The sequence below is a fragment of the Lontra canadensis genome, unplaced genomic scaffold, assembly GCF_010015895.1.
Source record: "Lontra canadensis isolate GAN:19392208 unplaced genomic scaffold, GSC_riverotter_1.0 scaffold10, whole genome shotgun sequence".
NCBI classification, from domain to species: Eukaryota; Metazoa; Chordata; class Mammalia; order Carnivora; family Mustelidae; genus Lontra; species Lontra canadensis.
Genome location: NW_022631004.1, coordinates 13,191,167 through 13,217,705, shown reverse-complemented (window position 1 = coordinate 13,217,705; position 26,539 = coordinate 13,191,167). Strand labels below are relative to the sequence as shown.

General features: G+C 48.4%; 1 protein-coding gene across 2 annotated transcripts in view; it reads right to left on the bottom strand.

Moving 5' to 3' along the window:
• Positions 1–26,539, bottom strand: part of DPYSL2 (dihydropyrimidinase like 2) — a 121,882-nt gene that overhangs the window by 43,117 nt on the left and 52,226 nt on the right. Inside the window, exons 1-3 of one of the 2 annotated variants that reach the window (XM_032855632.1) lie at positions 22,732–23,082; positions 19,165–19,253; positions 17,319–17,503 (exon numbers count right to left, since the gene is read on the bottom strand). In XM_032855632.1, coding sequence (XP_032711523.1) covers positions 17,319–17,503; positions 19,165–19,253; positions 22,732–22,770 — 313 coding nt within the window. In that variant the 5' untranslated portion in view covers positions 22,771–23,082. Of the gene's footprint in view, positions 1–17,318; positions 17,504–19,164; positions 19,254–22,731; positions 23,083–26,539 lie in introns of those variants that run through there. The other variant, XM_032855631.1, reaches the window with a different exon arrangement.

Sequence of the window (26,539 nt, the reverse complement as noted above, 5' to 3'; positions counted from 1 at the left end):
ATAATAATTGGCATTCTGGTCTCTTACTCAGCAGAGAGGCAGACACTGAAGTATGACTGGGTCAGCACTAGGACTCCTGCCCAAGCATCACGGCCCAGAGACCTGATGCAAAATTAAAGTTCAAAGCAAAGAGAAGAGAGCAGCTCCTACACACTTTACAAAATGAACAAATGCCTCTGAGAAACAAATCAGATACTGGATAATAAAACAGACCAAATGAAGACAATGCTAATATTTCCTAGAAAAATATGACTTGACAGGGAGAGGATTAGAATGGAGATGGTCAGATGTCAAACTTTTCCTGGGTCCTGTAGAGAAGGAGTGCCAAAGCACAGCGGCTACGGAGCCCAGGGGGCAGCCAGCAGCTGATTTCCCAGCTCTGTGCTTCCTCTGACTCTCTCCAGAGGAGGGAGATACATTCTCTCATGAATACATTCACCTTCCCTTTCCCCAGCTGGGCCCATTTCCACTCCTGAAAGAAACCTTCTGAGATTATCCAGAGGTAAGCTGTCCACTGGCCTTCAGATGTGACAGAGTACTCATCTGGCTTTCACTTCCTCCCTGGCATAATTTCCAAGATGCAATGACACATCACTATCCAAATCTGGCCACCTAACTCCTAACTCCTAACTCCATAAAATTGCCAAAAAAAAAAAAAAAAAAAAAAACACTTCTATTCAATCAAAACAAACTGCTCTCGGAGAAGTGTGATTACAGAATTTCCTTTAGCACCTGTCTCTTTCTACCTTCATACAACAGTGAGGATCTCGGTCATTTGGTCTCCAAGTAGCAGGGAGACTTGAAACATGAGCTCAAATGCAGGAGGGTGGCAACCCCAATCAGATACGCTAAGAGCACTAAGAGGGACAGGAAGGGAGGAGGCAGGAAAATGATGAAATGGAGATAAATATTCCCAACAGCTAGAGACCATTTGTGGGAGTTGTTAAAAGCCCAATTCTCTGAGGGCAGGACAGTGCTTTAACACAGATCCTAATAAAAACCCAGAGGCATCAAATTATTATGTTCTATTCTCTTCACTTAGAAGGGACCAGGCACTACCCTGAAGAGGTATTTTTTTTTTTAATGCATGAGAACAGCACAGAACATTAATTTTTATTTATTTATTTTTTAAGTAAACTCTATGCCCAACGTGGGGCTCGAACTCACAACCCCGAGATCAAGATTCACATGCTCTATCAACTAAGCCAGCCAGGTATCTTTGAAGAGGTATTTTTCATCAAAAGAGTTTAAAGTCCTTTTGTTTTAGAGGGTACATTTTTCAGGAGTTTGGAAGGGGCCCTTCGGAAAGGAAGGGATTAACATTTATTACGTGCCTACTGTATGTTCAGCAGTTTGTGTAATCTATCAAATTTAAGATGCACAGTAACCTTGAAACCTCATATTACATATCAGAGAGATGTGGCTAAGAATTGCCGTATGACTCAGCACCTGCACTTCTGGGTATATATCCCAAAGGATTAAAAGGACTGCAACAGATTATCTGCTCATAGAAGACTGCTCACAATAGCCAAAAGGTAGAAACAACCCAACAGATGCCCGTCGGCAGATGAGTAGATTGAAAAATATGGCATATCCATACAATGGAGTATCACCCCCACCTTCAAAAGGAAGGGGATTCTGACACATGCACCAAGATGGACGGACCTCGAGGACATTATGCTGAGTGCAATAAGCCAGTCACAAAAAATGACAAATACGATTCCACAATTCACAGTCAAATTCATCGAGACAGAAAGTAGCATAGCAGTTGTTGGGGGCTGTGGGGAAGGGGACCATGGAGTTAGTGTTTAACGGGGGCAGAGTTTCATGCTGGGAAGATAAAAAAGTTCTGGAGATGGGCAGTGGTGACAGCTGCACAACAGCGGGAACGTACGCAATGCCACTGAGCTGTAAACTTTCAGTTGTGTATGCATGTGGGCCATTTCAAAAGAAATTAATTAAAAAGGAAGAAAGGAAGAAATAGCAAACTGTGGCTCAGAGCAATGAGGAGAACTTGCCCAACTGGTATGCAGTGAAGGCAGAACTCAAACACCATCTGGGCAAATCCGGAACCTGCCTCTCCATCACCATCACACCGCCCCAGGACCTGCCCTGCACCTAAGGCCGTCCTTGCACAAAGGGGATTTCCTGTCAATGCCCTGGTTCTGCCCTCCGGGCACCAACTCTCTAGAACCTGGGGTCCCTCAACATTGCCTGTGACAGGACGGGATAGAAGGGAACAGAACCTGGAGAGGAGCAGGGGAAAAAAAAAAAACAAAAAACAGGTGGTGGGGGCTCTCCTTTGACCACAGAGATGAGCGGCAACAACCAACAGGATGCTCTCTACAGTGTACCCTTCCCCACCAGCCTCCACTCCCCATTCCCTGTCCTTCTAGACTCTTCCTATGCCTATTAGGCTAAAAACTCTTCTTTTTTCATTTTTTTTTGATACCCAAAAATACTGATTGACTTGTAAATTCTAAAGCATGCCAGACTCTTATTTACCAGATCCCATATGCCTCAATCCATTTATGCAAGCCTCTTGTTTGGCTGGATGCCTCCTCCTGCCATCCGCCCCACAATCTGAGGACTCTAGGGTGAAATCCTAACCCGCCTTCAAGCCTGGGCAGAAGTCTCCCCTGACCCTCTCAGGCAGATTTTAAAGATTTCTTCTCAGTTGCCCCCAAACCTTAGTGTAGGGATTACCGTGTTATAGGGTAAGCTTTCATTAGTTGGTCTCCCCAGTAGCCTGCAAATTTCTGGAGAACAGGGACCATAGCTGCAGCTCTAATGCCTAGACGGGTACCTACCATGTGGCGTAACAAACATCAGCTGAACGGATGAATGAACAGGGTTTTCTTAGGGGAAACCACAGTGCTAATTAACTTTGTTGAAGTGACCACATCCTCGTTATCGCCCTCCAGCAGCCCACATGAATGCAGCCTCAGCCGCCCAGCACAACACCGTCAGTTCTCAGATGCGGCAGGTGCTCATCGCCGTTACACCAGAAACACCCAGGAAGCAAATGATGACGCCACCTGAAATCCAGCACACGTCCTGAAACCACGTTCACGTGCCTGATGTCCCCTCGCCTGGTGACAGAGGCCCAGCAACATGCCACCAGATGACCAGGACCTGAGTCTGCATCTGGCCTTGTATTAGCTCGGTGGCCTTGGGCAAGTCACTTAATCTCTCTGTTCTGCGATTTCCTCCTGGGAGGCGGGAGGACGTTTCCCGCCCTGTGTATCGTACAGTGTGGAAAGGAGGGTACCAGGAGAGAGCAGCTGTGTGTAATGGCCTCTGTAACTATCAGTGCAGAAGGTAATTATCTGGCCTATGGCGTTGGGGGGGGTGCGGGCAGGAGGTGCCCATCTGAGGCAGGAATGATGGACTGGCCCGGGAGATTTCCGGTACTCAGCCAGAAGTTCCCTGGCAGGCTAAAGAGCTTCTGTCAAGTTCCCTCCCTGGCACAGGGCAATGACCTGCCCACCCCACTGTAAAGCAGAATGAAGGATAGTCACAAAGGGCAGCAAAAACAGGACTCACTCTGGGCCATGGGGTGAGACAAGAACCAGTCTAGAGGGGGCAGAGACAGATATGGCAGCCAACCAGGACAGTGAACCCTGCCTTCCTGGAGTAGGCCTGATTTCAGGTCTTCTGTCCTACGGAGATGAGCACCCCTGTCTTTGTCACATCAGATGCCTGCATGCAGGGCTAGGAAAGCATACTCAAAACCAAGCTCTCACATCACAGATCAAGGTAAGTGTGACTAAGAGCCAGTGAACAAGCAGACTGGCCTCAAAATAAAGCCCGAGAGTCAAACCACAATGACATACCCCCATCCCCACCTCACCGCCCCCCACTCCCCGGATGGCTGTGATCAAAACAACAGAGAATAACAAGTGTTGGCAAGGGTATGGAGAAATTGGAGGCTTCCTACAGTGCCGATGGGAACGGAAAATGGTGCCACTGGCGAAGTTTGGCAGGTCCTTGGAAAGTTAAAGATAGAATTAGCATAACCCCCCAGCACTCCCTCTCTTGGATAGATACCCGAGACAAATGAAAACATATGTGCAGACACAAATTCTGTCCACCAATGAACATTATATCATTCACAACAGCCGCAGAGTAGAAACAACCCAAATGCCATCAACCAGTCGATGGATAAGCAAAACACAGTCTATCTCTACAACACACTATTCTTTTTTCAGCCATTAAAAAGAATGAAGGGCTGATTCACACTACGACAGGCACGAGCCTTGAAAACGTTCTGCTAAACACAAGAAGCCAGACACAAAAGGCCACATGTTATGTGATTCCGTTTATGTGAAATATCCCAATCCACAGAACCAGAGAGTGGCCGAGTGTCTGGCGTAAGCTGCGGGTGGGGGGTAGCTGGTAATTGGTATGGAGTTTCTTTTGGGGGTGGCGAGAATGTTCTGACATCAGATGGTAGTGTTGGTTGCACAATTCTATGAATATCCTGAAAGCCACTGAATTGTACACTTGAAAAGACTAAGTTTTATAGCGCATCAACTACACACACACACACGCACACGCACATTTAGAGAGTTGATACAGTTTGTGCAAACCGACATATAAATAATGAAGGCAAGAAAGAAGGAAGGAAGCCTGATCCAATGAGACCTTGTCACTCAGCATCTCTTCTGGATGAAATTCCTCGGAACAAGCAGAACAGATAGGCAGGTTTTTAGGCAAACTGCCTTCAGGACAAAGAGAATGAGAAAAGGCAAGGGTCAAGCCTATCCATGAAGAGGGAACACAATCAGGAAAATGGCATTTTCTGGCACTCCTATGGATGGAAAACCTAACGGTCGCTAGAGGCCACGTTTAACTGGCAAGGAGACAATGGAAATCGGGGCTTTATGTCATAGAAACAAACGCGCAGAACACGGTCTCGGGATCATCTGACTCTCAGAACTGAGACATGAAAGTCATATGCCTATTCACTCCAGCCAAAGGCAGCAGGAATATCGTTGAATAAGAACTTTCTGTCCCCCTAAAGAAGAGAATCTATTTCCTTTTTATCAGTTTTTCCAGTCCGTCTTTCTAAGGCAAAGAGGCCTCGCCATTTAATGAAAATCCCAGTTTTACCACAAAGAGGAATGATACCTTTTCCAGCTAGTCTCTAGAAAGGAAGTTTTTGGTAGAGATGAGCTTTGCATGGTGGAAAAGTTTCTCTTTGTGAGGACAGAGAGGGAACTTCTGCCAGCACTCGCTGCTGGTAGGAACCAAAAATGCACCTAAGACAGGCTAATACAGAGAGAAATATGTCCCATGGGAGACAGGGCTCAGCAGCCATCTCTGTCCCATCCCCGAGGTCACCCACCTCCTGGGCTTTGGTCTCCCTGTGGCAAAATGAAGAGACAAGCAATAAACAATCCCTAAGTCCCACACACAGGCCTCACCTGGAGCTCCCAGTCAGGTGTTGCACCATCATCCAGCCCCCAGGAACAAAGATTTTGGTGTTCAAATTTTACCTGTCCTTGCAGCCAGCCATTATTTAAAAGTAACTTTTTCGGGCACCTGGTTGGCTCAGTCATTAACCGTCTGCATTCAGCTCAGATCTCAATCCCAGGGTCCCGGGATCGAGCCCACATCATGCTCCCTGCTCAGTGTGGAGTCTGCTTCTCCCTCTCTTTCTCCCCCTGCTTGTGTTCCCTCTCTCGCTGCCTCTCTCTCTGTCAAAGAAATACATAAAATCTTTTAAAGAATAAAATAAAATGAAAGCACCTTTTTCTTAACTAAATAAATGGGACTTTTTGTAGAATACAAGGGAGAGAATGATCAGGTATCTTAAATTTCCCACTAAGCAGGATATGAAATTCAGCAAAGCAAATCCTCCTTTTCCAAAGAAAGGTGGAAACTATGTTTCCTGGGGCCGGGGGGGTTCTCCAATAACAGAGCGAAATGCTTCCAGCAAGAACAGAAATTTGGGTGATGGAGAAGCTGTGCTACCATAATGTCCAAAAAAAAAAGCGCTGACCCCTTTGATCAAATCTCGACGAAAGAAGGCGAGGCGTATAGATGACGAAATGTGGACGGGATTACTGAGGTCAATCGCTACAAAACAAAGGTACCTTCAAATACTTCAGGGTCCAGGCATCACGATAAAAAGTTTTCACTGTCAAAACGCAAAACTAGGCTTTAGGGCCGACCCCCCCTCCTACGTAACCTCAAATGCATCATCCCACTGAATCCTTCCTGCAACCCTATCAGGCAAGAAAGTCTGATCCAGGCCCTTCGGATGATGAACAAAAAACCAAGACAGGATTGCAGGGCAACCTGCCTGAGCTAATGAACACACAGCAGAGTCTCTTCCAGAATCGAGGGCTCCTGATCCCCAGGTCTGTGAAGACAAGTTGTCAAGAAGTGCAGGCCTCAAATTCTTTCCACTCCACCGCATGCTTCTCCTTGGATCCTCTCCATAAAGGAAAACGCAACGTGCAGAACAGCAATCCCCAAATGGTCGGGTTTTCCTCCCCGTCCTTGCTCCTCCTCTAACGATGCCGTCTGCCTGAGGTGTTTCCCAATCACACAGGTGAAGAGCTGAGCCTGGGGAACCTCGCGAGGGGTCACGCCAAAGTGAGTCAGAGAAATGAGGAAAGACGAGGCTCAGGCAAGGGCAAGAAGACCTTGGAAGCAGCTTGCGTGACGGGACATGGCACCATCAGGCCCCGCACAGAAGAGAGCTCCTGGGCCTCCCAGAAGCACGGTTAAGTTCAGCTCATGAACACATGATGTCAGGTACGCCTCTCCATCACTACGGCTTCTCCCTCTCCCTCTGCCTCTCCCCTTACTCGTGTGCTCTCTCCCTCTCCCAAATACATTAATTTTTTAAAGATTTTATTTATTTATTTATCTGGCAGCGGAGAGAGAGAGAGACAGCAAGAGCAGTTAACACAAGCAGGGGGAATGGGAGAGGGAGAAGCAGGCTCCCCGATGAGCAGGGAGCCCGATGCAGGGCTCTATCCCACGACCCTGGGATCATGACCTGAGCTGAAGGCAAATGCTTAATGACTGAGCCACCCAGCCTCCCCTAAATTAAAAAAAAAAAAAAATTTTAAATAAATAAATGAAAGTTGGATCAAAGAGCAATAGTGATAGAGCTTGAACACCAACATCTTTCTGTTTCGAGGAGATGGATATTAGCCCAATGCCTGATGGGAAACTCTAGGTGGGGGCTGCATCTACAGCATCTGTGAAGCACCTGGCCCAATGCTGGGCACAGAGTGGCATTCGTAAGCACACTTTTTATCTGTTAAAAAGCAAACAGCACCCCTTTATTCTGTGACCTGCAGGGTCTATCCGCCCAGAGCCTGGATTAGAATCCCAGTCCTAACACTTGCAAACTCCGTGGCTTTATGCAAGTCTCCTGGCTTCTCTGGGATTCCCATTCATTTCCTCATTTATGGCATGAGCAGAAGCCCACCCATCTTCAGGGCTGATGGAAGAAGTAGAAATGGCAGGCATAGGGCTGGGCTGGCATCAATGTTCCCTGGTACCAATGACCTGCTCCCTCTCAGTTACCCCACATTCTTCTAACCATCTCAAGTGCAAAAGACAGCCATGCTGCTCCACCCTGGGAATTCCTGCAGGCAGCGGGGGCAGGGTCCTGAGAGAGCCGCTGAGCCATTTAGTTTCTCAGCTCATACGAGGACAAGAGAAGTCAATGCAAGCCCCTCAGAGGAACAGTCATGTTCATCCGGGTTTACTTGAGACCACCCTGGTTGATCCTGTTGTCCTGGGGGTGACAATCAGGAGCACCCCGTCTTGCTGTCAAGCGTGCATTCATCTGGACAAACACTAGAATGCACGTCCCAGTCATAGGGCTGAAGCCCCCATCCAGCGCTGTCAAATGCACTGACAACACACCACCAATACTGGGCTCGAGCTGCAACGATCTGGCAGGTCTGCATGTAAAATTCTAAAGCAAAAATGACATTTCCTCCAAATACCAATGCCACAACCCCCTTCCCTTGGGCTCAGTATCCCCAAAATAACTGTCAACCCCTCAGGACGTGGTTTGCTAACGAAACTGCCTTCTTCCCTTCACGATGGATTTGTTCCGTCTGCTTTTTGACCCCCATGATTTTGTAGCTAATGAATCCAGGCAAGAAATAAATAAACAATAAATAATAAAGACTCCCAGCTGGGTGCGAGCAGCAGGGAATGTGCATGTCGAAGAAAAAGCAGCTGTTTGTCTCTGCCAGAACTGGCCAGTAATGGATCAGAGACCGGCACTGTCATCTCTGAGGGGTCTAACACGGTCCTTTTATTCAATGTCAAATACAGGGGACTCACCGTGCCTGCCCAGAGAAGAGAGAGCTCAGCATTCTGATCGGACTCTCTCGCCACGCTCTCTGCGTGTTGGGCCCCCTATGACTAAAGCCCTCCTTCGGTAGAACACCCACTGGGGAAGAATTTGTCACCAATGCTGCCAGAGGAGTGACCCCGTGCTGGGCTCGTGCGCTCGGTGAGCTGAGGGGAAAGAGGTATTTGTGCAGGGAAAGGAACGCAAACCTCCTTGCTGAGCCTGCAGGGAGTCCCCACGAGACACAGAGGGGCCCGCGCGTCCAACAGCACAGCCACGACCAAGTATCAAGTTGGCCTCGTCTGAATTCCTGTTTGGCTGAAAATTCAAATCTGGCAAGAGTTATTGACTTGATGAGCTGTTTCCTGGTGACATCGCTTTGCATCTGTGGGGCGGAGTGTGTTGTCAAGAAATTTGAGACCCAATTTTTCCAGTGATTATTTGGAGGGGAGGCAGGAATTGAAAAGTAAAATCTTAAATTTCTGTATGAGAAGCCATTTTAGAGGGTTTCAGAGAGAGAGAGAGAGAGTCATTATTCCTGCTAGGATCAGAACACAATGCCCATTACAAGGGCTTGAAGGCAACACAAGCCTTGAACTCACCAAGTGGCAGCAAAGAGAGGTGAGCCATCTGGAATCAGCTCACACGTGACTGCACCCTTGGAGCTGGAGAGACGAACAGCTCTTCCACACACCCACTGACACATCGGTAGGTAGGCAGACATTAGATTATGCAGATGGATTAGACAGATAATACAGATTTATTTTAAATGCATTGACTAGATAGAACAGATGACGATAAATCATATACAGAGATGAGAGAGGAGATACACAAGAGACAGACAGAGATATTAGACAGTCACGTAATAGATTAAATAGGTAGACAGACTGATCAATCGATTCACACATGTGCCGAGTGTCACACTAATCACTTACAAGTTGTGGTACATACCACCTCACTTACTTTGCACATAACTCCACCAACATGTCCCCACATTACGGATGTGGGAACGGCCATCTAGAACTAAGGTATCACATGATCCCACTCATGCAGCGTGTCCTAGAAAGGACTAAACGGAGGTTTTTGGCCCCGTGGAGCTCTCTCACCCCTGCCTGCTGTGTCGCCCTCTGAAGCACGGTCCAGTCAATTTCACCCAGCTGGCAGACAGAGGCGGGGACAGAAAATCTGAATGGTTGCCTTAAAAGTCTATGATTCTATGTTATTACCAGGCTCTTTTGATTTTTCCCTCACAGGCTCCCCACAAGGAAGGATTCCAGTTCTGACCTATCATTAGAGGGAGATTAGGTCATAAACACTACTGATTCAACCTAAAGACAGTAGGGTTTTCTCAGGGAAACCAGCACAGCAGGTGGCCCACAGGGCTGGGGACATCAGTTCACATCCCAGCTCCAGCCTGACTTCAGCACTCCCCCAGCACCCACCTCCTACCCCACTTCCTCCAAGTGCTAACCAGTGCCCTATGAGGGCGTTAGCCAAGTACACCCTCCCAGGACACCAAGGACAGCAACTGAAGGAGGAGGCCCCTTTTGGTGACCTTAGCCCCAACCTATTTCTTTAAGTTTTTTTTTTTTTTTTTTAATTTGTTGGGGGTGGGGAGAGGCGCAAGAGAGTAGCAGGCCCAGGGAAAAGCAGACTCCCCACTGAGCAAGGACCCTGATGTGGGATTCGATCCCAGGACTCTCGGATCATAACCTGAGCTAAAGACAGATGCTTGGCCGGCTGAGCCACCCAGGTGCCCTTCCTATTTGATAAGCTTCTAGAAGCCACCTGGCTACAGAATCCATACACCCCAGGCCGGAGACAGTCTAATCCTCACCCCCCTTCACAAAGAGGACAGGAGATAGCAGGAAGCAGAGGGCAGAGGACATCTCTATCTTTCAGAAAACCTTGACAGGGGGCGCCTAGGTGGCTCAGTCTGTTAAGTGTCTGCCTTCAGCTCAGGTCATGATCCCAGGGTCCTGGGATCCAGTCCCACATCGGGCTCCTTGATCACCGGGGAGCCTGCTTCTCTTTCTGCCTCTCCCCCACACTCACACTCACTTTCTCTTACAAAAATAAATAAAATAAAATAGAAAACCTTGACAGATAGTTTCAGCTGAACACCAACTGCTGGAATAAGATCCCTAGATCCATAGCTTTTAACCCTGGCCATTACCTGGAAGTTTTAAAAAACTAATGCCCAGGCCACCAAGAACAATTAAGTCAGAGGTTCTGGTCTCTGAAGTTTGTGAAAACTTCCCAGGGGAGTCTAGTGTGCAATTGAGGTTTGGAACTACTGCCCTGGTTCCCCCCAAAATTCCCTTCCCTGGAGAGGCAGCCTCAGCCAGAGCCCCAGTCCACCCCCCACACCCTCTCTATCATTAGGGGAACATTTAGTCACATTCAAAGAAAGCCGCCTCCCAAATGGGTTGACCAGAAAGAACTCTAATTTCCACTCACTGTAATTACCCTTTATCATGACCATGGCAGTTAGGACGGCCTAAAATCAAGAAATTTGGGTAAATGGCTTCACCCAAAAAGAGCAGGAAGTTAGAGGCAGAGCTCTCAAACCCAAAGAAATAATCATTTTCCAAGAAAAAAAAAAAAAATAGGGAGGTCTTCTCCAAGAGGACAAAGGGGCATGCAGCCCAAATGGAGTGATCTGAGGCCAGAACTATGAATGGTAGATAGGAAAACGCAAACACGTAGGCCAGCCACTCCCTGAGACAGGCATCTGTCCCTTTAAAACACTGTGTGTCATTAATTTTGCAAATGAGGACAGGGTATTTACCTATTATGGGCTTTCTGGAAAAGTCAAGCAAAGCAGTGGAAACCTAGGCAGGAAAAAGGACATGGGTGCTCTGTCCCAGTTCCTGTCTTGAACAGAAGGAGAGATGACACAAAAACCACCCCAAACTTCCCATGCGGTTAGGAGTTTTCGTCAATGACTAAGTGGGTATGTCCCTACTTATTAAACGTCCTCTTCCTCTACAACTCTGCTGTGCAGGGAGCAGTCACGTGGCTGGGTAGGGAAGGGAAGCAATGGGGAAGGCAATGTAGAATGGGGTGGTTTCCGAACTGTGCTTCCCCAAACCCTAGGATTCCCCAGAGGTAGAAGGGCTGTCAAGACGGGGAGCACAGTGAGAAAGGGGTGAGGACCTGGGCTCTCCCACAGCCAGAGCAGCTCTGCCTTTAATAGCCTTATCGGCCAGGTGGTGGGGAGCAAGAGGGGGAGGGATGCCCAGGTAGGATTTTACGTGAGAAGAGGGGTCCCAGGACAACGATGTTAAGCTATGAAGGTAGAAGGAGCAATGCAGTCCAGATTTTGGTCCAGACTCACTGGGCCCTTGATCAGGCAGCCAGAGGCAGCGTCCACACAGCCTAGGTGCCCTATATGAATGGACGGGGCATGATCCGTGCCTTCCAGAAGTCTCTGCCCAGCTTACTGAGCCAGGACCTAGAACAAGGGTGTCCTCGGACACATATGTGTCATGCAGGCTCTAACTTAGCCACATGGAACCCTGATGCCATAGGATACTGACCACTGAGCCTATCCCTCACCATCCGGAGACTGGGAAGAACTTGCTGGAACTCAACATTTCCACTTCCCCGGCTACTACTCTTGGCTCTAGCTGTCACTGCGGGCAACAGGGTTGACAGGAAGCTCCCAAAAGTCTGAACAGCTCGCTCTACGGGAAGTCAGAGAATAGGCTCCGGGAGCATAAGAAGACTGAGACACCCCAAACTCTGAGGATTGCCGCCACATGTCATGCCATAGGGCCTACAGTCCCAAAGAGGAATAGCTCTGCTTCTGGAGGGGTCTTACCCTAAACCCCGAGGGCGATGAGGCTGGCTGATCGAGCCCAACCCAACAGCCTCCTTTATGAAAACAGCACTTAGTAAAGTGGGTACGCGGACCTTCAGGAAGAGCTGTGTCATCTCTCAGGATGCTTCACCTTTTCCCTCCCTTCCTCTATCCTGCTTAGCAGCTAGTAGGTGATCAGCCCAAAATTCTGCAGGGAGTAGACACATTCTTCCAATCGTGCCGTTCCTGGCTGGGACTTACATGGCGCCACCTGGGTAGGCCCAGTCCCATGGAATCTGCTCAGAGTGACCTCGCCCACATGGGCCTGGGGAGATGTGAGCAGAAGACAGGAGGAGCCTTCACCAACAGCCCATCGGCTAACGTGGCTTTCTAATCGCCAGGCCACGGGCAGATTCTGTGGCCGTGACTTTGGTCCTGGACTTTGAAACTTTAGTCTGATGTGGTCAGCCTTTTTTGTAAACACTTTTCAACCCAAGTCAAATGAATGGCGCAAAGGGAATAATCAAAGTATCAATTACAGACAATTCATATTATAGTGCGTGTGTGTTCACACGTGTGTCCTCATCAGAAGCAGGGAGCAAACCCACACGCCACATGGATGAAGAAATGACAAGCAGGAAATGTACCACAGGACACCCCAAGCCACGTCTCCTGAGGAAAGACTGGCCAGTGGAGCCCTGGGAAGCCACCTCGCCTTTCTGTCAGGCCTCCCGCCTCCACAGCCGAGACTCTGCAGAAAGGACAGACACGGACCTGCCCAAGGGGAAGGCTGCTCCTCTCTCACAGTGGTCAGAGCTGCTCCTCAAACAGCTCAGACCCTGTGCGCCTAGAGCAAGCTCTCTCACAGGACAACCGCCTGACAGTGCAACCCCGCCTCCTCCTTCAAGAATGATCCAGACAGAGGAAGAGGAGGGAGAGGTCCCTGATCATGACCTTAGTTAGGCCTGGAGCAACCGGGGCTCTCCCCTCCTGCCTTCCTCTCCCAACTGACATGCTGGCTGACAGCAGACACAGGGGTCACTGCGGGAGACAGCTGCTTTCATCGAAACAGCCACGATGGACATCAGACACGCTAACCCCACCCCAGGATTCTCAGTCCTCTAGCAGCGTGCTCAGATAAGTGTGAAACCAAGTCACCTTAGAGTCTCCATTCACTTATTCATTCATTCATTCAACAGGAAGCAACCATGGAGCACCTGGGGGGGGGGGTTGGGGACACACTGCTGGAGTGCATGGGGAGGACTGAAATGAAAGGGGCAGGAGCCTTGACCAAACTATAACCCAGTATGGATGCCCTGAGGGCCATGGGATAAAAACCCAAGGTCTGCCGAGGCATGGGGAAGCCCCTGTGGATTATGGTGAAGGGGGCTGAGCAGGGGCTCTGGGACAGAGTTAACACCCAGCTGGGCCTCCAGGGGTAACAAAGCTTCCTGGAGGCAAAGAAAAGAAGGTAAGGGCATCCCTGGCTGAGGTGACAATGTGAGTCCGACCCAGGCAGCAGGACAAGTTCACATCTGGAGGGCTCTGCTGCCAGAGCTGAGTTCCTGGGCAGGAGGGAGCCACTGAGAGCTTCACCGGAGGGAGACCGCACTTATCCCCACCGTGCCAAAGAGCCCAGCGTGCAAGGACACGTGCAGGCTGCAGAGACAGGATCCCAGAAGCAGTGGGGAGGCCAGAGCGGCAGGTGTGTTTTCCACGCCCACCACCCACACCAACGCAGGGGATAAGTGTCCACAAAGAACGCCCTCCCCCCCAGCCAGGGCCTCACGTTTCCCGTCTATAAAATGGACATAACCATTCCCATCTGCTTCCCGGAGATGCTGGGGTCTTCCCTTTGATGATCACAAAGCTCCCGGAGAGGCGAGCAACACTCCCCCCACGATGCAAAGTCAACCTCCGCGCCCCCGCCCCTGGGCTGGAAGGGGCCCACAGGGCGCTTCTGGAAGCTCCGCCCACCCATCGCTGGACGGAAAGGGCAAAGTTGCCGGCACGGAGCGCCCCTTACAAAGATCTCCTTGTGCCATTCTCAATGGGAGGCTCTGTCTGATGGCAATAATATTATTTTCTGCTGCTGACGTGTCACCTCCATTTTTAAACTTGGACAGCTCAGCTACATTTTCCACCTTGGGCAGCGCCGATGCAGACAGACCTGAGAAGCACGCGGCAATGCAGAGAGATGGGAGCAAGATGGGTGTGGGGGGGGGGGGCACCAATTTACTTCAATGGCTTATTTCTGCAAGTGTTCACTGCAATCTTTTCAAGTGCCCTGAGCACTTCCGTTTGGCCTCCAGACTCATCGAAAATCAAGCTACGATCTCATTGAAGGAGGAGGTCGAAGGTACCAAACAAAGTCACATGAAGCAGCTAGCTCTTCCTCTTGTCCAAACTGTCTCCGTAAAGTGTGCCCGTGCCAGGGGACTCACTGGAAGCCACTGCAGAATGTATGACCGGCAAGCAGAAAAAACCCTGACTTCCTCACCTGTATTATTCCCACTTCCTAAGCGAAGGCAGGCCGGTGGGCATTCAATAGAGGTCAATAACCACCCATGCTTATTTGCAAGGTAGTTACTATTTTTGTCAGGCAGTGGAGTTTGGGGCGTGACAACTCTGACTAAATCCCCACAACCACTTTCACTCTTTGGGGTTTGCTCATTAAATTCCCTTACTCTTTGCCCTGAGTTGCAAGCATCACAAGCCCTACATTAAAACATGATCACAGGGGCGCCTGGGTGGCTCAGTGGGTTAAGGCCTCTGCCTTCATTTGGCTCAGGTCATGATCCCAGGGTTCTGGGATGGAGCCCCGCTTCGGGCTCTGCTCAGCGGGGAGCCTGCTTCCTCCTCTCTCTCTCTGCCTGCCTCTCTGCCTGTTTGTGATCTCTGTCTGTCAAATAAATAAAGAAAATCTTAAAAAAAAAACCAAACATGATCACATTCTGCCCAACTGAGGAGGGCAGATGGTCCGGTCCAACTCCTCACCTTCCCCTTCATTCTGACCTGCCATAAGGACATCTGCTGACTGTTCTCAGCCCCCATGCCAGGGGCAGGACTGGTGGAGCCGTCCCTTGTTCCTGCTCAGAAGGAGCCCACCCAGAAGGAAGGGAAAAGAACCCCAGAGCTGCTGAGGAGGAAGGTCAGAGAGAAAGTCAGGGCATCAGCAAGAAAGGATGTGCCCTGGCTCGTGGTAAAGGTGGTAGAGGATGGAAAAGCAGAGAAGAGATGAGAAGCAGAAAGAGGGACAAAAATGGGTCGAGTATAAGGAGTGAAAGGCACATTCAGGGATGCAGGAGAGGAAGAAACAGAATGATGGGGTCTTTCAAGCAAGGCTGAGAGAAAACAGGGGTTTTACACATCTGCTGAGCAAAGTGTGTTTGATCAGAGGCAAACTGTCTCTGAGCTCAGTGAATCACCAAATGTGGGAGCTGAAAGGGACATCTGAGGTCCTCTGGCACAAATCCTGCATTGTGCAGATGAGCAGCCCTGCCAAGGAAGGTGACTTGCCCGTGGTCACACAGCAACTTAATGCTGGACGGATCCCAGAATGTCAGACTCCAGGTTGGGGGCATTTCCACCAGGGAAGTGCTCCTGCCTAGCCATCCCTCCAGTGAGAGCCGTCACTGGCCACTCACTCGGGAAATATTACTTGTGGCTTCTTAACACTCTGTGACCAACGTGAGGGCCTACAGGGGCCTCAGATGAACTCCAAATGGAGGCAGATTATAACCTTGATGTGGCTCTGGAGGCTGACACCCAAGCAGTCTGTGCTTCTCAAAGCTCGAGTATGGCTCTGCAGCCAGCCCGAGGATGGGCAGCCATGCCTACTGGCACCAGGTGAGGCCTAACAGACGCCACTGACAAAATGGCAGCCTTCTGCAGGAGATCAGAATCCTGAGGTGTGTACAGGGGATCCCCTCACCTCTTGAGAATGGCCCCCATTAGGTTAGAAGGTGATGTGTGCAGCAAAAAAAATAAGTAATAAGACTTAAATCTGCAGGCTCTGTCCTTAGAGAGCTGAACCAAGAAAGAACGGTCCCTCATCCTTCAGGCACTCTGGAGACTGGGACGAGGACTGAGAGAAGACCCGGAATGCGCAATTTAAAATGTAGGGGAACTCAAACTACAGAGGGATGGCAGGGTAACATTCACCTAAGTGGTAAGGGAGAAAAGAGGAAGTGAGAGACTAGATCATGAAGTTACAGAGGAAACGACCATCATTCTGGAAAATAAGCAGTAAAATGGGTTTCTCTAAAGCATAAAATAGGAAAGTTCTTTCTACTTTGACCCTCTTCTGAACTGAATTATAAGTTTTGAAGATAGACTATATATTTACTTTCACTCTCAGAGAAACTTGTTTTTTACCTATGTGTCTGTAGGGCCACGGTGTAGCTTGCCCACCTCCTCAAAAAAAAAGATGTTACAGGGACACAGGAGACACACTGGAAATTGACATGCTACAAGCAAACTCTTAACATGCGTGCTATAATTCCAGGAAACAGACTTTAGATTTAGATGAAGGAAAAACATGAATTCTTTGGAGCAATGCATGAAGGACACCCAGCTGTTGGTGCTGGCAATTTTTACATCTAAATGACAATAATATCTGTGCGTCCCTCTCCAAGCAGGACTGTTCAATTCCATTTATGTCAAAGCCAGGCCATTTCCCCCGTTTGATTTTCTCAGCAGTAGAATGGGGCTGCCACTTCAACATTTCATTTATCATGCCCCATCTTCACTCCAGGAAGATACACCCTCAGGAACTCCTTAAAAACCAAAATCAAATACTTTGGAGCAAAGGCTCAAAACAGATAGCTTTGACAATTACTCCAAAGGCTATGTCTTTAAAATGACCACAATCAAATCATATTTTCAGGTTCAGGAAGACAAAAGTTCAAGCAGAAAAGCAAGAAGTCATTCCTTCTATCCTACCAAGATTCTCTAGAACCATAACCTCCAGTTCACCTGGACAACTCTGAGTTGGACATGAAAATGAGGACAAGGACACCAAGACAGATGGCTGGCCCCACCCCACCCCCTTCCACAGGAAATCAATCCACTGCTCAGTCCAGCAACTTTTAGAAGGAAAGAACCAAACAACAAAGACTCGTTTTCAAATGATAATGGCTCCCAAGCTCTAAGATTATTTTTTGTAAGCTCTCTTACTGATCATGGTGGTTCCCCCAGCCAGGGCTGCCTTGGTGCCTTGAAAGAAGTCATCAGCTGACGTCATTCCTTGGTCAGGCATCTGGAAGCGGGTATGGACATCAATCCCTCCAGGGATCACCATCCTAGAATGGGCTTCGATGGTCTTCACCCCTCCTGGCACAATCAGGTTTTCCCCTATTTGCCTAAATAAAAAGGATGGATGTTAACAGCTGTAAATGAACCATCCCCAGATCGAATGGCATCTGACAGACATTTCATGAAGCCAGCAACCATCCTCCCCTAGGTTCTATAGACTTTTTGGATTATTGTTCATTTTCATAATATGTGCGCTTCCCAGTCCCAACGTCCAATTAAGAGGCAAAGCAGAGCATACTAGAAAACGAAATTTAAATAAATCACCAGAAGCCCTGATCAAAGAGGTTTAGTTGCCAGAAAACCCCTATGATCAAAGGATAATAAGACCCCCAAGATATCTACAGAAAAGGCCACAACACTTTCTCCTTAACACACGTAGTTGAACTCATTATCACACAGCAATTCTCTCCAGGCCTGGCTACAGGTTACAAACATTTATTTTCAACCCTGAGAAAGCAGGGGTGGAAAGGCAGTAGGAGAACAAAGCAAAAGAAAAACAAAACAAAAAAAGTGAACATGATGATTACAGCTATTTAAAAATCTGGAAGCATGCACTCACCAACCCAGATACTAAGGACAGAATAACTGATATTATGTTGGAGGACACGGATTCATTTCCAATTTTTAAAAAACATCTGGGCTACATCTTCCTACCAGGTTTATTTGTTTGTTTTTCCTGAAGGAAAAAGTAATCAAGGAGGAGTCGATGAAGTTCTAAAACAAATTAGTGTTGACTAAAAATAGCACGCAGGCTTGCTCACTTCTAGGCCAGTATCATGCTGCCTTCTAATTGGGGGAAAATGGAACATGAAAGTCATGGTATTTGAGAGCCTGGAAGGGATAATGTCACAAGCGAACACACATGGAGAAAACATTAAATGAGGAAATGTTAAAACCTATTTTAGGTTCATAAATCAGGGTGTGAGTTTCCAGGCAACAGAAACATCCACTCCAGCTTTCCACTCCTCTGGACTGGTTTGCTGCTAGCACTTGATGAATGCTGCTTATTTAAAAGATGTCATTTGCTACAGTGTTTGTCTTTAAACAGATGTGCTCCTTCTCCAGGGCCCTGTGAGCTGTCCCAATCCGGAGGGCAGGATACTGGTATATACTCAGCTCACTTAACCCTCTGTTGGTTCTCTTCTGCGACACAATACACAATAAACACAAGGGCAGTCTTACTTGTGTTTGTTGCCACTTATAGAATGAAACCCACCATGCCCTCAGGATGAAGCAGTACTTTGTTACTTGGTGAATTGTTAATTTGGTGTCCATTGCCCCCCCCCACCTTGGATTCTTAATTAAGAAAGCAGATGTGTTATCTTGGTAGAAGAGGCTGTAACACTCCATTTGTGTTTTAAATTGGGCAATCTACCGAAACAACTACAGTCTAGGAAAACCTTTAACATATTCAATAGATAATAAACCAAGCATTTGAACTTGCAACGAGATACTGTGTCACCTCAGTTAAAATAGTAAATTACATAACACATAAGGAAATGGGTGTGCATTTAATTGTGGCTTTGAATTCCCTAAATGTGAATTTTCAAGTTCACTACTTACCACCAATCAAAATGAGCTTAAACAGACCCTAAGTTAGTCAGTCTCTGAAGTTTCCAAAGTTTGATCCTATGTACGTGAACTGTAAGTAATGCTTAGGAATACGGGGAAGGTACACAAATTCATCTCTATAATAAGTTATACTTACTTGATCAACCCATCTTCCATGTATATGTCTGCATAAAATGACTGGTCATCATTAACAATTTTACCTCCTTTGATCAGAAGACGATCGCTCTGAAACAAAGAAAGTAGTAAGGTCACAATTCATACCTAACCTATAAGAAACACTGGTACTAACTAAGACAATGAGCTAAAGACATATTTTTCACAATTCAAAAGAGATGCTCAAAATGAGTCAATTTTGGAAAGGTTCAGTGACAAAGGGGAACCTGATGGACAACTTATTCATCATTTGATGAGTCAGAACCTACTGGCAAACGCTCAAAGCTTATCCTGGGTTTAAAAACAAAACAAAACAAAAACTATCCCTTCCCACTTAAAGAAAAGAGAGAAAATGAAAGAAGACACAACAATCTCCTTTAAAGAGCAATGAAAACATTTCAGATAAAGAAGACAATATTTTTTTAAATGGCTTTAGGCTAAACGTCACTTTAAAAAAAAATAAACCCACATGTAGGGAAGTCAACTCTTGGCAAGGCGGGTGTGTGTGGGGGGGAGTGGGGAATTAACCAAGTCTGTTGTCATGGGATACACTACACAAACACACTTGGTTCAACCATTGCAAAGTTTCATTTCAATACATTCTTTATATTTGCTTTTTATCTTTGAGGTAAATCACAGAGATTGTTACAGAGGAGGGGAAAAACCATTCAAATACACACCATTTTAACTACCAAGTTGTTAAGAAAAAGGTAGAGTTCTGTGATCAAGTAGATGAAATGGCAAGTTCCAAAATCTATACTGTTGATGCACTTGTATTTTAATTAGTGCAGAATATGTATCTATGACCAGCAGCACATGAGGGCCAGAAAAGCAACAGAAATGTTACATTATGACTCATCTCTATCCCAAATGCTGTTGCTGAAGTGGATATTATGGCCTGTGTTCAGTAGAGATGCACCTGTATTCTTCCAGACTGAGCTACAAGTTGAACCACAGATGCTCTTTTAATATACAAAACACTTTAAAGGATGGCAATCACTTTGATAATGGTTAACTTAAAATTCAGTTACAAACCCAATATTCTTACTAAGTGCTACTTGTGCTTATCACCCACCAAAAAAAGAAAATTATAGCAAATCTCTAAAAAATATGGGTGGTGGCGGGAGGAATGAATGAATGAATAAATAAATAAATAATAAAAATAGATATAAACTGCCAGACACCTAAGGGAAAAAGATATTTTTACACATATATGCACACAGCCAGGTACAGAAAGTATTTATTGTTTCCCTAACATAATGAAAAACAGTAAGATTATTTTAATTTTGTGCACTGTAGGGTCCTTCATCTGCTATAGACTTCAGAAACTCAAATGGGAATAAACAGTCAACAGTAATTTCTGCACTTTTGTAAGGTAAATGTAAAGACCTTTACAAACTGCTGTCATGTATCCACAGTCACCAAAGCCTCAAAACTCATCTGTGAGGTGGGTGGGGCCAGATTCTTATTACTATTACAGGTAAACAGATGAAGGTTGACAGGTCAAGCCACTTGCTCAAGGTCACCTGCTCCAGTGGCCTTTTCTGTCTATAATGATCTTCCTTCTTTCCCCCAGTCTCCAGCTCTAACAGGATAAATCTCGCCTAGAAGGAGAAGCCTTGCCCTTCACTACCAGCGCCCTTAGTCACTGTGGTACCTGTCCCAGCCATCACTGCGAATCCCCGAGCCAACATCATGCTAAGAAAAAGAGAGAGAGAGAGAGAGAGACATCACAGCCCGTCCACTCTAGTGCCTTCCAGAAGGCTTCTTACATAAGATGCTGGCCATGATGATGGAGGGAGGGAAACCATGCTATAGGTCCCAAGATAATGCAACCAGATTTTTAAGAGTAGAGGGGGCGCTCTTTAAAATCAAAACAAACAAAAAAGATCTTGTTTGCTTTTTAAAATTTTTTTCTCCCCACACTGTCAAAATGAAACTTTTTCATTCACGAAGACAACAAATTTGAGGCTTGCAACAAATCTGATCCCCACCCCCACTCCCTAGACTCCTTCCTCCGGAGCAGGGAAAACATAACGTAGGGTCAGTGCCCCTGAGCCCAGCCCTTTCGGATCTTTGGTCTTCCGCCTTCCAGAAAAAGCTAGTTACCGCCCCCCGCCCTCGCTGTAGCACAGCTTGGCTCATCCCATAAAGTCCTCCCGAGCACACGCCCCCTCCCCTGTGCATTTGTTTCCACGTCTCTCTCCTGCGGATGGGTGTGCCCTTGTGCATCCAGAGGAAGCCGGGGTGTCCGTGGCTAAGGAGGAAACCAGAGCGAAAGCGCGCCCTCAAATCCAGCCCTAAACACATCTTGAGTATACCAGGATTCTTTCGGTCTCTGCCTCAGCCCGGGGTTCTACCCAGCAATCAACTGCCCAATTCCAATTGCATATCATTATATAACAATGAATTTCGCTCGCGTTCCTCCCTCCCCGGGATTTTATTCGGGTATGTAGAGAACTAGGACTGGTGAAATTTTTTTCCAGGGAAAGATGGAAAGAGGGTGGGGGTAGGAGCGGTGAAAGCAAGAACGGGTGGTTCAGCGCTGAAGCATCGCAAATTCATCGTTTAGATGTGTTTTTGTTTTTGTTTTTCCCTCGTGACTTACAAACTAACCACCCCAGGCCCCAGAACCGCGCCGACACCTCCGGCCGCTGCGATCATTGTCTGGCCGAGGCCAGGCCGGGCCATCTGCTCCGCACGTCGCGCAGCGCCATTACCTCCGCGAGCCCGGCTCTGAGCTGTCCCCAACGCCCACCCTCCCAGCCCGCTTTGTATGCGCCAACATAGGCGCCTCCTTGACTGCAGAAGGGGCAGAAAGACACAAGAGAGCGAGTTCAGAGCCCTGTCTCGGTTCCAGCCCCAGCGAGGGCGAGGAAGCAGAGAGGGACACCAAAACCCAGCCCCTGATCAACAAAAAGCCCACGCCTGGCCCCCCACCCTCCCCTGCTCATCACCGCGTCCCTGTTTTTCCTTCCCGTTTCCACATCATCCCGGTACTCCCTGCCCTTTCCAGCATCCCTCCGCTGTCATTACGCCTCCGGGCTGAACCCCGCTCGTTTTTCTAAGAAGCCGGAGGAAGGCTCCAGAAAGCCTTTATGGTGGGGGCGGGAGGCACAGGGAGAATCCATTTCTCCATCTCCCCCATCCAGCTCCCGGAGTCCAGCCTCGCAGCACGCAGCCCGGAGAACAATATCCGAGCTTCAACCATGCATATGCAATCTGGCATCCATTTGCTTACACCCCGCAGGCCAGCACTGCAGCATCTCGCGCTGACAATAAAAGGATACAGCGGCTCTGGCGCGCTACCTAAGACGTCCGTTAATGCACTTACGCTCCTATTTTAATGCCTTACAAATCACGTAGCTTACAGTTATCTATGATTGCGTCTCCCACCACTCCGATCACCTTCTTTAGCAACAGGAAAAAAAGAAAAGAAAAAAGAAAAGTTGTGTTCCTCTTCCTCCCCCTCCTTTTAAAAAATTCCTCAGATGTTCTTTGCCACAAAAGGTTGCTGGCCGACGGCGGATTTCCCAAGTACCAAACTCACCGTGATGCGTGGAATATTTTTCTTCCCCTGATAAGACATCTCTCTCCTGAGAAAAAAATAATTTCAAGAGGATAGCTGTAAAGCAAAAATTGCCAGGAAAGAGATGGTTTTTTTTTTTTTTTTTTTTGCAGGATTGAAAAAGATGCAACTGCTTAGCTGGTCTTGCTGATAACAGATTTCAGGAACGTAAAGGATAAATGCAATCCTCTGTCTCTCTGTCTTCCTCTGCTCCAACACAGCCCCAGCTAGGGCGGAAAAAAAAGAAAGAGAGAGAGAGAACAGGAGGGAAAGGGGTGGAAATAAACTACAGCAATAAAAGCCTCGATTCAAGTCGGCCACCGCGGCGCATGCGCCGCCAGCCACTCCCTTTCCTCTCAGGCAAAAGCCATCCGCTTCGAGAGAGACGAGCCCTGATTGGCCTCAATCGTGGGATATGCAAATGAGCGCAGGCGGGGAGGGGAGCGGCGCGAGAGCGCGAAATGCTGCAGTGTGCCGCCGAGGGCGGCGGTCGATGCGTGCGCCCGAGCGGGGAGCGCGCCTTTCGCGCCCTTTCTTTAGGCCGGAGCACTGGGGACTGTGGCTGGCAGCCGCCCCAAATGCAGCATCGGCAGCTCAAGAACAATGGAGGGGTGGTCATTACGGTCCGAGAGAACCCAGCCCGGCGACCGCGGGCTTCGCCGCAGCCCGTGCGGCACGCACCCGCTCGCGCGCGCCCCGCTGGATGCCCGCCTGCGCGCCAATCCGCGGAGGCGGCCGCTGCAGCCCCGCGTGGGGTGACTGCGCCGAGCCAATGGCTTTGCTGGCGGCGAGCGCGCGACTGCACCGCCGGCCGGCGCCGCGCCGCCCCGGAGGGGCGCCCGGGCCCTCCTCCCGCCGCCCTCGCCCTTCGCGAAGGCTCGCTCGGCCTCCGCCCAGGAGTCGATGGGGAATTCAGAGGGCAGCGAGCGGAGGGAAGGGGAGCCGGGCGAGAGCGGCGCCGCGCCGGCCACGCCCGTCCGCCGCCCAGCTCCCGAGAGAGGGGCGGCTGGACGCGGGCCTGCGAGCCGGGCTGCGCGGGGGCGTGGGGCGCGCGACCGGGCTGCCTGGGGCTCCCGGGGCAAGCTGCGGGAGGAGAGCTATCCTGAGGGAAGGCACCCGGCTGCAGACTGCGGTGGCTTAAGCCCTTCGTACTGCGAGCAGTGGAAGGAGGCCGCGGGAAGGAGGTGGTCGGCTGCTGGAGCTGGGAGACAGATGGGCCCTCAAAGCCCTTTGGTGCCCGCGTGCCGCCCGTTGAGGCCCAGTGTAGGGCCCTGCTCTCTTGAGCCGTCACGCCTGCCCAGGCGGGGTGCTCAGATGGTGCCTGCAGATCTGTCCAGGAGAAACTTGGCAATACGATGCCGTGGACAGGGCCTCCACATCACAGTGGGACAGAAAGAGGAGATGAGCTATGGGGAAGCAGGAGGAATGAAAGAAGGGGAAACTGAGTCATGGAGAAAACCCCCGAAATCAGAGTTAAAAACACAGGCCACTCTTCACTTCCCAGTCAGAGGCACTAGTTACGATTCAGAACGCGTTCCAGGCCTCCCTTCTTGGGGCTACCAGCCGAACGGGCCTGGAACCCCTCGGCTCTGCTGGTCCAAACCGTGTAGTGGCACTCTTAACTGCAGAATCCTTGTAGGAGAAAGAAGCCCGTCCACTTGATCCCAAGCAATCTACCAGAGGTCTCTGGAGATGTTGTCCAGGCAAGTACAATGACTACAACATCTGGGTAGGCCCATGGCTTTGGGTTTCTCTGCCTGAGATCAAACGATAGATAGAACCTTCCATAATCTAAGCCATCAGGCACGCATGGGGGGAAAAAAATAGAATCTATTTAATTGGCTCATACCTGCTCAGCAAAGATTAGCCAGATAAATACAAAATAATCCTGGGGCCGCTGTGGGCCCACGTTCCAGTGTCTTTCTGCATCTGGCCACCTGTCTGTCCAGAAGATGTAAGATTATACTCTTTCACTCCTATTCTGGTAAATCCTGAAGTCCCAGAAAAGAGCCACAGCGAGCTTCATAGCTGGCTAATTCATTCACGTTCCAATGAGCTGTGCATCTTGAAAACAAAGTAGAACCACCCCCCCCCCAACTATGAGATGTGCTCAGAGCAATGTGACTTGATGTCAGCAGGTATTGGTGTCAAGCTGTAAGGGTTAAAGTCACAAGTCTGAGAAAGCTAAAACATGCCCTCCTACCAGTGAAAGCCAACTGTAGGTTCCAGAAGGGCCGGGGGCAAGTGTTCAATTAAATCATGAGTAAAATACCACTAGGAAAGCAAGCACATAATGAGATTCAAATTAATTTAAAACAGAATGACTTCTTCTAATTAAATTGTTTAAGATTCTTGTTAAATTTTCCTGCTCCTGAACTGTTTGATCTTAACAGATTTAACTGTATCTTGTTACCTACTAACTTGCCAATGAATAGTTTGCTTTGTAATAAAAGCTTTAAAAAAAAAAAAAGTTATTTATTTGAGCGAGGGAGAGCAGGGGGAGGGGTGGGGGTAGGGAGAGAAAGAATCCCAACCAGACTCCCTGCCAAACGGAGAGCCCCACAAAAGGATCTGTCCCATAACTCCCATACCATGACCTAAGCTGAAACCAAGAGCCAGAGGCTCAACCAACTGAGCCACCCAGATGCCCCTGTAATAAAAGCTTTTATGTCAGTCTTCTTTTTATCAACCTTACTTCTATAGCCATCCGTATGAGGTTCTTAGTCCATGACAACTGACATTTCCGCTCATACACATCCAAAGATTTAAGGTTTAAATTGATCTGTCTGTTCTGACTAGAGCTTAACAGTATTTGGCACAAAGAGGATACCAAATAGTTTTAATTGGCCAGGGAACTGTCTGCAATCTGCATTTCCTACCATACTTACCGCTCAATGCAATGCAGAAAAGTAAAGGGGGTGGGGGAGAATTTTCCACCCCCTCTGCACCGATACACTTGTTATTATACACTGTTTTTTCACATTGTCTTTAGACAAACACTCCATGAAAATTCCTGTATAGTTACAAATCCTTATCCCTGAACCAAATATTTTAGTTTATTCTCGGGCATAATTTTTCCAAAGTTCTAAAAATTAAATGCATATCAGGGAACCTGGGTGGCTCAGTGGGTTAAGCATTGGCCTTCAGCTCAGGTCATGATCCCAGGGTCCTGGGATCGAGCTCTGCATCAGACTCCCTGCTCAGCAGGAGTTTGCCTCTCCCTCTAACCTTTCCCCCATGCTCATGATCTCTCAATCTCTCAAATAAATAAATAAAATCTCTTAAAAATTAAAAATTAAGTGCATATCAAACATGAAAAGAGAGCGTTGTACCCAGGTTCTGCATCAGTCTCTGACCACAGCCTCCTCTGCAACCTCGCCTCCCATCCCTTGACACCCGTGCCTCCATCCCCATGCTCAGGTGGTGCATATAGACAGAGACCAGCACACGTGCTGCACCTCGAGGCTGTGTGACTTTGCAAATCCGTGCCCTGGCCTATGTGGTTCCCTTCACCTCCCTCCCTTGTCCCTCAACCCTTCCTCTAAAAGTGAGCTTAAAGCTCACCTCCTCAGTGCTTTCTGACTCCCTGCTGCCTCCTAAAGCATTAAGCACAACCTCCTCTCTCCACCGCTACCAGAACATGCATCCTTCTGTATTACAATTATTTGTCCTCTTCTTCTGTCAGAGTAGGACTCCTGAAAGCCAAGAGCCTGGCATTTCTTCTTGTGGTGACCAGTACCCTCCTCCCTGACCTGTGGCAGGGGTCCTCAGTGTTTAGTATAAAACAAAA